General features: G+C 53.0%; 1 protein-coding gene across 1 annotated transcript in view; it reads right to left on the bottom strand.

Moving 5' to 3' along the window:
• NTN1 (netrin 1) overlaps positions 1-15,122 on the bottom strand; it is a 188,709-nt gene that overhangs the window by 14,190 nt on the left and 159,397 nt on the right. Inside the window, exon 6 of the mRNA XM_061391036.1 lies at positions 4,066-4,140. Coding sequence (XP_061247020.1) covers positions 4,066-4,140 — 75 coding nt within the window. The remainder of the gene's footprint in view (positions 1-4,065; positions 4,141-15,122) is intronic.

Raw genomic sequence — 15,122 nt, 5'->3', positions numbered from 1 at the left:
CAGCAGACCCCAACCAGCCCAAGCCACTGCTCCAGCCCCCTTCCCCACGGCCTCCTGCCCACTGGCCACCGCCCGGGTCAGCAGAGACCCAGATCCAGGTGGGTTGGTGGAGACCCAGATCCGGGTGTTCCGGCTGCACAATGTCAAGAATCTCCTGAGCTGGCCTCAGAGGAGGAAGGGGGCCTGGGGCCTGCCCTTCACTGACTTCCACCCCACGCACCCTGCTGAGGTTCTAATTAGCAGCTTCTGGAACATCCAAGTGCCCTAGCTGGAAAGCTGGAAAGTAGAGGAAATGCGTTTCCTAATTGGCTCCCTGCAGGGGTGTCAGTCAGAGACGGGGTGGGGATTATGCAGCCCCCTCCCCACCCTCCTGGGCCCACCTGCACCCCCGCCCCACCCCAGGCCAGCCAACTCCCCTCGCCCCCTCCTCCTGCTCACCTGACCCAGGTCTGCGGGTGTGGAAGGGACCCCTCCTCCAGGGGCCCGGCCAGGGGCCAGGCATGCAGAGCCCAGAGGGAGACCTGGCCTGCCTCAGAGCAAGGCCCGGCTGCCCCCGCCCAGCCACCCGGGGTGCCACTAACTCCGCCCTCCACAAGCCTCTCCTGGGGTCTCCCTCCCCAGAAGCCCCTCCAACCCCCACTTTTGACACTTCCTTGTCCTGCCTCCTGCCTGAACACACAGGCCTGGGTGTCCAGCCGGGCGGGCTGCTCCCCAACTCTCAGGTAACCCCAAGAGTGTTATGGACAGTGCGGGGGACCCTTTGGGGGATGGGAGGAGCAGTGCCAGTCCAGGCCTCCAGGCCAGGGTATGGGGATGAGGACCTTAAAGCTGAGGGTGCCATGCTCCAGACCTCGTCAGCACCCTAAGGGGGCACCCCGCTTCTCTCCTGACTCTGCGGTTCCTCAAATCTTGCCCGGCAGCAGAAATGTGGACACCTGGGCAGTGGGCTGGCAGTAGTGTGGGGCCAGGAGCTGGGGTGGCTGAGGTGAAGTCTAGGAAGACCTGGGTTCGATCCTTGGGTTGGGAAGATCCCCTAGAGAAGGGAATGGCTACCCACTTCAGTACTCTGGCCTGGAGAATTCCATGGACTGTATAGTCCGTGGGGTTGCAAAGAGCTGGACACGACTGAGCAACTTTCACTTTCTTGGTTTTGGGACGGATGGGGTCCAGGAGATCAACGTGATGAGGGGGCAGGAGGGAGGCTGGGGCTCTGCTGGGCCAGTCAGCCAGCCGGACCAGGACCCCACCTAGGACACCAGCTTTCCTTGGACAATCCAGGAGGAAGTCAACAGCGAGGAAGGGAGGACCAAGTCAGGGAGCAAAAGGCAAGAAGAGCTCAGAGACTGAGTCCCCACTCCCCACGCACAGCCCTGTTGCCCAGGATTGGCGGGGTGGGGTGGCGCAAAGCCAAGGCAGGGCTCAGGGCAGACCCCCCTGGGTCTATAACAAGAGGGAGCCAGGCCCCCTTCTGCAGAGATAGGGGCCTGCCTGCTGCTGAGGAGTGGGCAGGAGAGTCAGAGGGAGCCAAAGTGCCCCCGGAAGTATCAGGGGTGGGGAAGGCAGAATTCAATGGAGGAAAAGAAGTCAGAAGAGAACAAAACAAGTCCTAGAGAACCAGGTGGAAAACGGATCCATTGGGTAATTTTTTAAAAAAGTCCAATTTTCCCTTTTCTCATTGGAGGAACAGAATGGGGGTGGTGGTTAACCCTTCACAGAAAGTCTCCCCAGCGTCTGTCTGCTCAGAGGATGCTCCACACTGAAATTAAACCCACCCTTCCCCCAGGTGGCCAAGCTGCTCCTTCCTCCTGTTCTCTGTGGGGGAGGGAGATAAGGGGTGGCAGAGTGACAGGCCGGGGGTCTCCTCTGTGACCCTGGCTCTCTGACCCTGGGCATCCCCACTTGGCCCCCAGCCCTAAGCCTGGGACACCACAGGACCTTGGGCCTTCTTGCCCACATCCCACCTTGCCATCCCCAGCAGACTCTGATAGCTCGGGGTTGGGAGCACAGGGTCACCCAAGCCTCACCCCAAACCACCGGGGCCTCTTTGGCTACTGTCACCCTGGGTCAGAGACAGCACTTCCTTTATCCTTAAATCGCCCCAAAGTTTGTTACCAAAATCACGGTTGGTTTTTCCTGTGAAAGTTGCCTTGGGATACAAGCACTTTAAAGGGGCTTCTTTTCAGGAATTCGCTATGGACCCAGGGCCTGGCTGCTTCAGAACAGATGCACAAAACCTACCAGCTGCTCCATACGATCATGTACTGGGCTTCCGTGTGGGGTGTGTGCGCACGTACCTGTGTGTACACGTATGCCTGTATATGCACACACAGACACATGTGTGTGCACAATAAAATGAGGAAGTTTTAGAAGTTATCAACATTCCTTTGGGTTCCTTTGGGCCTTTCTCTTCCCTTTGCTAAAAGGTCCTGACCATTGTCCTTATTAAAGAAGGACACCTTGCATTTGGTTCAAACAGCTGCCCCGATGAGACCCCAAAGGCCTGGCGTCCAGGCCAGGTTGCCAGAACCCCCGGGGTCTGGGAGGGACACCATGCAGGTTGTGGACAATGAGGCCTCAGCACCGGGTCACTGTTCCCTCCCCAGCCCACTTCTTCCTGCCCTGTCACCCAGCTGCCAGGGGACCAGCCATCTTTACCAGGAGCCCACCAGGCACCTGGCCCCATGCTGAGTGCTTCCATATGACACAGTCGGGCATCACCCCACATGCCAGACAAGGAAACCGCAACTCAGACATGCAACTGGACTTGCCCCAGGTCCCTCAGGAGGCACCCGATCAGGGCAGACTAGGAAAGATGGGCAGAAAACACAGGTCGCTGGCCTTTCCCTGGAGGCGGCCGGGTGATGCTAAAAGGGGCAGGACTGCTGAGGAACAGAGCAGCAAGACCAGGAACACCCAGCTGGAGCGGGGAGGTACGCGGGGAGATGGGCAGAGTCGACTTTCGGGTCCAGGAAGAGGGGGCCCAGCCTCAGCCCGAAATAGCCAGGCCCACCGGGTCAGGAGGAGAGCCCCAGAGTGGAAAGACCAGGCCCACTGGATGGGTGCCCAGGCTGCAGCTACCTCCTGCCTGAGTGTCGAACACCTTGACCTCCATACCCTGGGCCTCCCCAGCTCCGCCAGCAGACAGCTGGACCATCTGCTTGGGATTTCTGTTTGCCTCTGAGCTATCTGCAGACACCTGCCCAGGGGCTGTGAGGGGCTCCTCTTCTCCCGCAGGCCCCCACCCACCCTGAAGTCAGCCTTGACCCTGAGTCCCATGAGGTCTGGCCAGCCCAGGCCGCCAGCCAGCTCAGGGACCAGAAACCACAGAGCCGGTGCCCCGCTCCCACGGGGCAGAGCTGATGGAAAGCGGCAGAGGAGAGCCTGACAAAGGAGAGGTGCAAGGCCCCCGCCTCCAGGGCGCTGGGGTAGATGCTGCACGAGAGACTGGCAGGTGGGATACTCTTCCCCGGAAGGGAGCCTGAGGCCTGCAGTGCAGAGAGTCTGTGCAGGCCCCAGCTCCCAACGGAAAAGGCCCTCAGTGATCCCTGAGGCTCTGGTCAAACTTCTGGTGCATCAGAATTACCAGCAAGCAGTTTAAAATGCAGATTCTCCACCCATCCCTGGAGGTCTGTTTTGTGGAGTCAACCCTCAAATCGGCATTTTAAATACACCACAGAGCTCTCTTCCTTTCTCCAATACCTGAAAGACTTCTCTTTGAGCTACAGAGCCTCAGGCTGAATGCCCATGAGTACGGATGAGGGCACAGAAGACCAGAGAGGTAAAGCAACTGATTTGCAGCCACACAGCCCCTCAGAGGCAGAGTGAAGCCCAGGACCCCCCAGTGGCCAGGATGCAGGGCCGGGGGAGAACGCAGTCCCCATACCTGTGGCTACCGCTCCCCCACCCCAAGGAGGAAGAGCTGGGAAATTCCCAGGCACAAGATCCATCCCCCTCAGCTCCTGGCCAGTCACAGGGACTCTGGGACTAACACCCACGCAGGGCCCCCTGCACCCCACTGGTCACATGGTGCCCTCCCCCTCCCCCAACAAGGGGGCTCTCACTCACCATAGTCCTTCTTGCAGTATTTTTTCATGTTAATCTTCAGCTTCCCTTTGGAGGCCTTGCAGTAGGAATCACAGTCTGCAGGGGACGGGAGAGCACAGACAAAACTTAATTAGGCGAAGAATAGGCTGGCGGGCGGGGTGGGTGGCCACCTCCCTAAACACCCAGAGGCTGGTGATACCCACAGGCCGGGCAGCCCGGGGGGCCATTCAGGGCAGGTCTGGCCCTCTCGAGTAGTGCTGGGACAAAGAGGTCCCCGCCTGACCCACCCCCACTGGCCCTCCTGGCCTCCACACAGGGACTCTGCGGGCTCCTGCATTGTGCCACCCAGGGCTTCGGAGCACCACACAAATTCCCCCGTTCTTAAGATGCACCCGGAGCCTGATTAAAGCCAATAGAGGCCTCATTGTCGCCCCGCGCCCTGGGTCTGTGTCAGGCGCTAGCTTCCATGGCGAGCAGCCTCTGGCTGGGGTCAGGCCCCAACAATAGAGGTCACGGAGAAAATTAGCAGCCCATGAAGCAGGAGAAAACCCCTTTGGTGTCCACGCTACTGGAGTGTGCAAATAAAATGCCCCACGAAGAAGAGTTCAGTTCTAATGAGCCCCACCACTGCTGAGAGTCAGGGCTGCTGGGCCTGCATCTGCAGGGTATCACTTCAGGGGCGTCCCAGCGTCAGCTGGGCAGGATGTTGGGGGGGCGCCCAGGGGCCTGCTTCCCCTGGGGGTGGCCTGTGTCGGCCCAGCAGAGGCAGACCTCCAACACCGGCCCCACCAGGCCCTCTCCCCGCCAGCTCTTCAGTTGAAAGTGAAAGTCACTCAGTTGTGTCCAACTCTGCGACTCCATGGACTGTATACTCCATGGAGTTCTCCAGGCCAGAATACTGGAGTGGGTAGCCGTTCCCTTCTCCAGGGGATCTTCCCAACCCAGGGATCGAACCCAGGTCTCTTGCGTTGCAGGCGAATTCTTCACCAGCTGAGCCACCGGGGAAGATCAAAAATACTGGAGTGGGTAGCCGATCCCTTCTCTAGGGGATTTTCCCGACCCAGGAATCGAACTGGGGTCTCCTGCACTGCAGGCAAATTCTTTACCAGATAAGGTGATACAGTTCCTTGCCTGATCTGTGTTCACAAATCAGCTGTTGGCATGATGGCCAGCCCACCATGGAGTCTCACTACATCACTCCAGCACCCCCTGTACAACCACTCAACATGCCGGCTCTCACTAGATTCTCACAACCCTTCTTTGAGCTGTGGGGGTTATTCCCATTCTACAGATTAGGTATCGAAAACCACCTGCCAGTGCATCCCAGACAGCTAGCAAGTCAAGGCTGGGCCTTGAACTTGGGTCTGAGGTGGAAGGTCACTGTACCCACTGGAATTGGGCTGGGTGTGTGTCCTGGCGAGGGGACTCAAAAGGTGAAGGGGAAACACACATGGCTGCTCTAGAAGCGGGTGCCAGCCCCTCATACTCTAAAGGGGAAAACCCAGGCCAGGGTGGAGTGAGGAGCGATTTGTGAGGGAGCACAGGACAACAAGGCCAGGCCTCCTGGGCCCCCTGCCCCCCAAACCATCACTTAGATCTGTAGGAATATTCAGAGAGCACCCCAGAGTCAGCCTTTGGTCCCATGGGAGATGACTGCCTCCTTCAGGGTCCTAATTAAAGTTGAAAGAGCTCTATCCTGTTGCCCTGGGAGCCATGGGCCTGGCAGCTCCCTGCTGCCGTTAGGGCACCCTATTAGGAACCAGTCTCAGGAAATGAGAAAAACAGCCCCTCTTCCTGCTCCCTAGGGTGCGAGTCCTTGGACCACCCCCTGTCCATCAGCATGCCCTGCCCAGGGGCACCAGAGTCCACAGTGCCAGTTCCTCCTGCCACCTGGATGGCTACTGGAGTCAGGACCTCTCAGAAGGTGGGGTGTGGAGCATCCTGAGAGAGAGGCCGGGAGCCCACCGGGGATGTTGAGACACAGGGTGACAGTGACCCAAACCCACAGTCAGTGCCACTGGCACTCCCTCCCCCACGCCGTGACACCACCTCACCGCTGGAAAGAGCCACTCTCCGCCATGACTCTGCCAACTCGGGCAGGTGACGCTCACGGCAAAGCCACTGCTGGGGCTAAACCCCGGCCATGCACGAGTAGCTTGCGTTTCTAGCAAGCTGGCTGGAATCCCCGCCTGCTTGCTCCACTCGGGAAAGAACTGAACTGCCAGCAGTGCTGATGACGTCACTGCATGGATGGCCTTGAACCCACTCATCGCTTTTTTATTATTATTATTTTTTTGGCCCGTGTCATCAGTACCTGCATGCTGGTCAATCACCTGCCATGCCTCCTCTATAGGGGGGAATCTCAGCACCCCCTCGACCGCCACCTCCCATCATGGCCCTGGAGGCAGCCCCTGACAGCACACCAGCTCCCCTGAGCCTCTGGGCAGTCCCTCAAGAGAGGGACCACGACTCTCAATCTACACACAGGACAGTTGAGTTCAGCAAGGCGCCACAGTACTGATTCCAAGTGCGCCCTGCACTGCAGGCAGGAGGGCAGGTGGCCCCTGGGACGACCTGGCCCTGCACCTCCGGCTTCCCCTCCTCCCTTCCCTCCCTCCTGGCAGCATCTACAGCTCTTCTCTTCAAAGCCAAGTATCCACCTGGGCCAGAGATTGTCCTCGAAGTGCGTGGCATCCATCACTGCCTGATTAGATCCAGCTCTGGGCCCCGTGAGACCAATCACAGCCACCCTCATGAACATTAAAAGTCTGTCCCCCAATAACCACAGCCACCCACAGGGCACTAACCAGGCATGAGGCACTGCTCTCAGCCCTGCCTGTGCTTCTAACGGCCTGGTTCCCTACCTGGATACACAGTGGAATAGCCCAGAAGCTTTAGGAAAACACTGGTGCTTGGGTTCCCCCCAGGACATTCTGATTTCACTGGCTTAAAGGATAGCCTGTGTGTCCAGATTTTTAAAGTTTCCCAGGTAAGACCAATGGGCAGCCAGGGTTAGAACCACAGTCTGAACTGTCTGCAGCTGTGGGAGGTGGGCCAGGGTCTCTGCACCCAAGATTTGTAAGGAGGACCCAGGTTGGCAGAGGAAAATCTCAGAGGAGTGGCTGTTGACTCAAACTAGAGTCAGAGGACATCAAACAGCTTTGCCCTTATAGGAAATGGTGCCAGCCTCAACATGTGCAGATTTATAGCTGTATCTGGTTTGTTGTTGTTTACTTTTTGTGGGTCTTATGTCTTTCCTTTCTGTCAGCCAGAAATTCTCATCAGGTCAGTGTGCTTGTCGTTGTCAAATGTGCCCTTGTTACTGTTGTTTAGTTGCTAAGTCGTGTCTCATCCTTTTGTGACCCCATGGACTGCAGCCTGCCAGGCTCCTCTGTCCATGGGATTTTCCAGGCAAGAATACTGGCGTGGGTTGACATCTCCTTCTCCATGGGATCTTTCCAACCTAGGGATCGAACCCACGTCTCCTGCATTGGCAGGTGAGTTCTTTGCCACTGAGTCACCAGGGAAGCCCCCCACATGTCCCCTACTCCCTACCGATTTGCTGATTCTGATTTGGTTGTGAGCTAGGAAAACAGAAAGACTAGGCTTGTTAGAACTGTATGCAAAGCATGGGTCAATAGGCCTGGAATGAGAGAAGGAACTGCTGTCCTCTGGGTATGGTGAATAACCTTCAGAGCACTGACATCGTAGCAGCTCTCTGGCTGCGTGCAGACTCTCTGGGTGTGTGCCAGAGAACTGAGGTCACTCGACAAGAGGTCCTCAGATAAGGGAAGTGTTCCTGCATTTTCTTCTTTTATCAAATACACACAAAGCTACAGAGACTGCCTCGAGATGGACCAGACGAAGCTTTGAAATGCATCTTTGACTCCTTCAAAATGGCATCTACTTGGCAGTTACCCACGTTTCCTCTCCTTGTTTTGTTCCAAAATAGCTATAAAGACAATGAAAAAAATGAAAATTCACACTAATGCCAAGAACTAAACTGACAGATGACCCAACACTGGAATCTGGGAGCAATCTCTATTAATTAAAGACAGATGGTGGTAGAACAAGGAAAACCTGTCCAGGTTTTACCTCAAGACACAGCTCTTTGTCTGATGAACAGAAAAGTCCTGGAAAATAGGAAAGATGACAAGGAGACACCAACCAGAAAACAAATGGCAGGAAGTGGGTGGTGGGACATGGAGGTGCCCTGTCGAGAGAGAGCTTAAGGAAGAGGAGGGACAGACAGGAAGGACAGTGTTTGCAGCAGGGACGTGAACTCGTGTTTTTATCTAAATCACTGATGCAGGGAATGAGAAAGTCTGGCAGTGGAGACAGAAGATCACCACCTCCACAGAGCAGAAGCAAACTGAGAGAAAAGGCCGGTAGGGACTAGGAAACGAAGAAGGAGCTGGAGGTATTCCCCTGCCATCCAGCTTGGGGCTGGAATGGGAATCCAGCTGTCACGCCAGGCCAGGGATCTGCAAAATTTTTTTGCAAAGTGCCAAACAGTAAATATTTTTGGCTTTGTGGGCCATATGGTCTCTGTCACAACTATGCGAACTGTCGCCATAGCTCAAAAACAGCCATAGGCGACGTGTAATTGAATGGGTGTGTCAGACTTAAGATATTCTAAAAACACAGCCTCTATGAAGTAGGAAGAAAAAAAGATACAAGGGAAGGGAGGTCAAGCTGAAAAGGCCACATGATGATGCAAAAAGGGTGACACGTGAGAGAAAGAAGAGCTAGAAAAACCCAAACCCAAAAGCCCAGGGGCACAATGAAAATTGACTTTGGAAGCAATCAAGAAAAATAACACTGTAGGAGATGGATTCAGAAACATGGAGTGAATTGTGGAGATTCTCATACACAGAATAAAGACATGGAAACTGCGAAAGAGAAAATAATAGGGACAGAAGAGGGAAAGTGGACAGATGGCAGATGCCTGGGAGAAAACTGCAGCAGAAACCAAATAGAACAGAAATGAGAACCAAAGAGAGTGAACCAAAATGAGAACTCCTGAGGTTGAAGGCCAACCTACATATGAAGGAAAGGGAAAGGGAAGGGAAGTTGCTCAGTCGTGTCCGACTCTTTGCGACCCCATGGACTGCAGCCCACCAGGCTCCTCCGTCCATGGGACTTTCCAGGCAAGAGTACTGGAGTGTGTTGCCATTGCCTTAAACTTAATTTCCGGGAAAAAAGAGACAAACACATCCACATACATCTTTGCAAAACATACGAAATACCGGATAAAGAAAAAAGTATATATACAGATTTAACATCAAGAAGAAGCTCCAGATGACCATGGAACAAAGTCTATAGGTTGAGAGGAGGGAAAACTTTGAGTCCCAAGACTTTTATACCTAGCTATACTGTCCTCTATGTGTGCAGGCCATAATAAACCAAAGACATTCTCTAGTATGCAATATTCCAACCATGTATCCTTTCTGAGAGGAATATCTGGTAGTGTTTTTCAACCAACTATGAAATGGATCAAAAATAAGAATTTAAGAGGGGAAAGTCACAGAATAAACACACTGGTGATATGCACAGAAACCAGCAAATAGAGAGGGTTCTAATACGGTTCTAAAAGTGAAGGCAAAGTTGAGAATAATTTTAAAATGTTTGAAAGGGAGCATCAGACAATGAATAGGTATGTATAAATAACTATAAAATCTAGTCTGCACTTTAGATCATATTAACAAAAACTAAGAATGAGGTGGGTAATACAACTCTTTGTCTGCGGTAAGTAGAACACCAAAGATGTTATTGCATGCTTGATCCTGATAAATAAGAGCTATTCGATCAAGCAGTGCTTTTGAAAACCCCCAAATAACCACAAAACACTAGAGAAGAGAAGAAATGGGTATAAGTAGTAAGACAGGAGAACACGCAAACCGGAAAATATAAAAGGCAACTGTGGTAAATTCAGATCACAGAAGAGCCACTATGCGAAAGCGAAACAATGACTGTCAACAGAGTTACAGATTTACAGGTGTTTAAACGCAACACCTCTACTGAAAAGCTAATTTTGAAACATTAAATGATTGTTGACGAGAGACTTGAACAAAACTAAAGCAATTCTTTAAAAGCTTACAACTTTTAAAGAAGTTGTAAAAGTTTGTCACTAGGTGACAAAGAAGTTCAAACGTAATAGAAAGATTTTGGTTTTTATTACGTCTTATTGAAATATGCAAAAACTTGAGAAATACAAAAAAGAACAGACAGAAATACATAACTAGTAAAAGAATGCTAAATTAATTCCAAGGAGCTGAAACTGCATAGGCCACATTTCCTGACCACAATGTAATAAATATATTAAACAAAAAAGAACGAAAATAAATGAAGTGCTTTCCATTCTAGAAGTTAGAAAATAAGGAAAATAAAACCCAAAGAGGGCATGAGGAAATAATTAGTAACAGGAGTAGAAATTAATACAGTAGGATGCTGAAAAAGCTTCAAAGTTATAAATATACCCAAGAATTGAATCTTAGTAAAGCCCCCAAACCAACAAATACACACACACACACACACAGATAAAACACTGTTATGTCTAATAATGAATAAAAGAGAAAACAGACTCATTAGGAAGTAATGAGAAAGGGGTATAACCACAACCTAAAGAAGATTTTATAAATTACAAGGCTATCGTATACAGCTTTGGGCTGAAATCTTGGCCATCTGAATGAAACGCATTCCTTGTTAGGGAAACATAAGGGACCAAAGTGAACTAAAGAAGCGATACCCAATCTGAATAGATAAAGAATCTTAAGAAATCTTTGGATCCAGATGGTTTCAGAGGCTGACTCCAAGCAAACATTTAAAGGATGTTTCACGCTCTTTGGTTAGAAAACAGAAAAAGAAGGAACGCTAATAAGATGAACCACATAAAAGTGCCTAAAAATCGATCACTCCTCAACTTTACAAGAAAAAAGCAGTTTCGTATGGTTTGATCTTAAATAAGCACTGCCGTGAGCTTAGACACACAGAACCTGCAAACTACTGGTCGGCCTCACTGATTAATCAGGTCTGATATTTTATGCCCTGAAGGCCCCCATTCTCTCTGGGCCCAGGGCCCAGCCCCCTGCTCTGCACAGGAGGATGGGGTGAGCAAGAAGCCCCACCCCCACCCCCCGGGGGATCCTGCGGGGCTAGAATTAAGGGTGTGCAGGGAATACTGGAGGATCTGCGGGGGCCCCTGCACCAGGGTCACCCTTCACCCCACCCTCCTCCCCAAGGAGAGGGGAGCTGCCAGGGAGGAGAGCTGGCACCGCCCATCTCCTCACCCGGACGTGCTCTGTCCCAGGGAGAGTGCAGAGACCCAGGGCCGCCATCTGTGGCTCGCAGCAGGCCCATCCTGGCTGGCTGGCATCCTGGCTCCTCCTGAGAGCAGCCAACCCTCCCTTTATTCCCCCCACCTGCTCCCCTGACCGACCAGCAGCCAAGAACGGAGCAGGGAGCCCCTGCCGCCCCACGCAGGCCCCATCCCAGTGGCTGGGCCCCTCCCTCCTCTTCTTCCACCTTCGGTAGCTCACCCTCAGCCCTGCCTCCTGTGCCCCAGGTGCCAAAAGTCCCGCTGGGCAGAGCTGCTCGCCGGATCGAGGCTCAACTCTGAGCATATGGCAGGCGGCGCCCGGCGTCCCCCTATTGGAGCCAGGGGCGCTGCAGCTGGTACCGCCCCTGGAGCAGGGCGGGGAGCTGGCCAGGTTCTCACTCCTGGCAGCACCCTGGTTCCTCTGCTTCTGGGCTGTCGGCTCAGAAAGCTGGGTGGTGGGAGCAGAGCGAGAGACATCCAGCCACTGGGGTCTATCCCAGACAGAGGCCTGGAGGCTAGGGCAGTTTTAAATTCTGCTGGCTGGGTGCAGGGGAGGGGCTCCTGGAACCCCCCACCCCACCTCCACCCCTGACCCTGCTGGGGATAGAGCTCAAGGGGGCGGGGCCACTCTGCCCACCAACAGGTGACAGAAGACAGGTGAGGCCAATCTGCCCAGAGTTTTGGCTGCCTGACCTGGATCCACAAAGCCACTTGGAACTCTGCAGGCCAGAGAGACCGGCTGTCTGTGTGTGTCATTTTCACACGCAGAGAGTATCTGTAGGTTTCATAATGACTGTGTCAAGGCTGGAGGAAGCACTCCCCTCCAAGCCAGCCTTCACCCTCTGGGTCCTAGGCTGCAGATGGCTGACTCACTCCCCCTGGGGAGACCACCTTCTGAGCACCCCCACCACAAGCACTTTGATCGGCAGACAGCTGGAGTCCACAGGGAGCTCCCAAGCACCCACAGGTCTCTCCTGGCCTATACTGGTCTCGTATGCCCCCTCTATCACCTCCCAGCCCTGCCTGTCTCCACAGCATGACATCCATTGAACTCTGGGGCAGAAAGGCCAAGGTCATCATCCCAAATGAGGCAGTCCCAAGTAATGGACTGGCATGAGGTGCCTTGTAAAGCTTTGGGGAGAAAACCAAAAGTATTTGCAACATAGAGAGCAAAGCGTGGGTGTCTTTAATATATAAAGAACTCTTCTGAATCAATAAGAAAAGACAAGCACCCTCACACTCCAAGGAGAGAAACAGGCAATTCACAAAAGAGGGGAGAAAGTAGACAAGGAGATGTTAATAATGCTCATCCTCAAATAATCAAAGAAACACATCTTTAATCAACAGAAATGTAAGGCCTTTGCCTAGGGAGGTGTCAAAGCAAACACACAGACTGAGATAATGTGGCTGCGGTGCAAATCAGTACCAACTTCCCTGAGTGTAGCTGCCATAGAAAGTCAAAATCCTGGAGAGCATACACCCTTGATTGCAGCAGCCCCATTTCTAAGAATGTATCATTGCTTCATACACTTCAAAGTTTGGCTAAGAGACTTCCACATGGCCGGCTCTGGGAGGCGCTAGGCGTGGCTCATGGAATGGTCAGGGTGGCCTTATAGCGGGAGAACATGTCAGTGACGTGAGTGTAGCCACACTCACAAAATGAGGACAATACCCAGCATGCGTGCCTTAGCAGAGGATGGAGTTAGGGGTCCAGGTGGAGACCACGTTGGATGTGAAGCCACTGTGAGGAGAAGTTACATCTAGGAAGACGAGGGAGGAGCTCTGTGAAGCAGCCAGGCCAGGAAAGGGCGGCGCAGGACTGAAGAACCAACAGAAGACAGGCCTGGAGCTGGGGGTGGGGGGTGGGCAGCCTGAGATGAGACTGCATGGTTCATGGGCGTCCCTTGTCAACCATGGAAGGGGTTTGAATTCTATTCTAGAAGAATACACTGTGCACCAAAATGCAGGGAGGAGGGACTGCGGCTGGTTTCTGTATACTCCTGCTTCGTCTTATCTGTATGTTTAACTTTACGATAACGAATATACCATTTTGGTATTAGAAGAAAAACACTAAACAACATTCTGAGGTGAGTCTCTTCTTCAGTGAGGATGGGGACTGAATGGGAGGAATCCCATAATGACATTACATTCCTATTCAGCGAGGTGATATTTCTATTCCTTTTTTAAAATGCTTTTTATTTATTTTTGGCTGTGCTGGGTCTTCACTGCTGGAACGCAGAATTCCTCTAGTTGCAGCGAGCAGGGGCCACTCTCTAGTCACGGCATTCAGGCTTCTCATTGCAGTAACTTCTCTTGTTTCAGAGCGTGGGCTCTGGGGTGTGCAGACTTCAGGAGTTGTGGTACATGGGCTTAGTTACCCCCAGCATGTGTAATCTTCCCAGATCAGGGATCATACCTGTGTTCCCTGGCATTGGCAAGTGGACCCTTAACCAATGGAACACCAGGGAAGTCCTTAACTTTTTAAATTAAAAAACATATTTTTGGCCACACAACTTGGCATATGGGATCTTAGCTCTCTGACCAGGGACTGAATCCTTGCCCTCTGCACTTGAAGTGCTACAGGGCTTCTACTGCTGGGTGGGGGTGGGGTGGGTGAGACCGTGTGTCTGTCCTCTCTTTCCCTCACAAGGAATGAGTGGTGGCTGGGACAGAGAGTCAGGGAAACCTCCCTGAGAAGGTAACACGGCACTGAGACCCAGACAGTGCGAGGGAGGCCAGGACAACAAGGCCTGGGGAAGACGGTTTCCAGCAGGAAGGACAGTTTGTGCAAAGACCCTGAGGTAGGATCGACCCTGGCAGAGTCCAGGTCCGAATGAAAGCCAGGAAGTTTCACAGAGAGTGAGCGAGGGGAGGAGCAGAGAAGAAAAGTCACACCGGCTGGACGGTCAGGGCAGGGCTGGATAAGGTTTGCATTCTGTGTAAATATAATGCAAAGCCACCAGAGGGTTCCAGCCTTCCTCTTGGGCCCTCAAGCACAGCAGGCCGCCCTCTATGCTCTCAGCACTCAGGACGTGGTCTAGAATTATCTGTCTGCCTCCTCACCCAGCAGGGAACTGGAACCTTGTTTCCCAGCACCTGGTGCAGGGAGGTCACCACTGAACTCCCGTGGAACTCACTGGAACGTAAATGCTGGGTACCCGCTAAGCCCGTGTCCACAAACAGTGCAAAACAAGGTGAACGCACTGTAAAGCAACTTTCCTTCAATTAAAAAAATTTTTTTTAAAAGCTGAATGCAGTTGTCCCTGTGAGATACCAAGACTACTCAGACAAACTTCCAAATCAGGCTCCCCAAACAAAAGACAAGCATCCTTCTCGATTATTCTGGGGACACCCGAGAAAGCCTGGGCATTCAGGCATCTTTTAAATCTGCTAAGCTCTTCGACAACAAAGAGGGCATGATTTGGGCTGGCGAGGGCTTCAGTGACTCCAGAAATCGGGGGGGTAGGTCCTGATGCCTCTGCCAGGAGGCGCAGCTGATACCGGAAGCAGCACCCTGAGCTCTGGATATGAGGGCTTTGCCCATTCTCCTTGGGAGGTAGAGTGTCCGTAGGACAGGATGCCTCTGCCTGGGACCCCAGGATACAACCTGGTGCACCGACCGATAGGGGTGGGGGTGTGTGTGGGTGTGGGTGTGGGTGTGGGTGTGTGTGTGTGTGTGTGTGTACTGGAGTGGGTTGCCGTTTCCTCCTCCAGGGGATCTTCCCAACCCAGGGACTGAACCCACAGGTCCAGAGACTCC

Source organism: Bos javanicus, chromosome 19 (assembly GCF_032452875.1).
Source record: "Bos javanicus breed banteng chromosome 19, ARS-OSU_banteng_1.0, whole genome shotgun sequence".
Lineage (NCBI taxonomy): Eukaryota > Metazoa > Chordata > Mammalia > Artiodactyla > Bovidae > Bos > Bos javanicus.
Note: the sequence above shows the minus strand (reverse complement) of the source record. Positions and strands in the feature narration are given on the sequence as shown.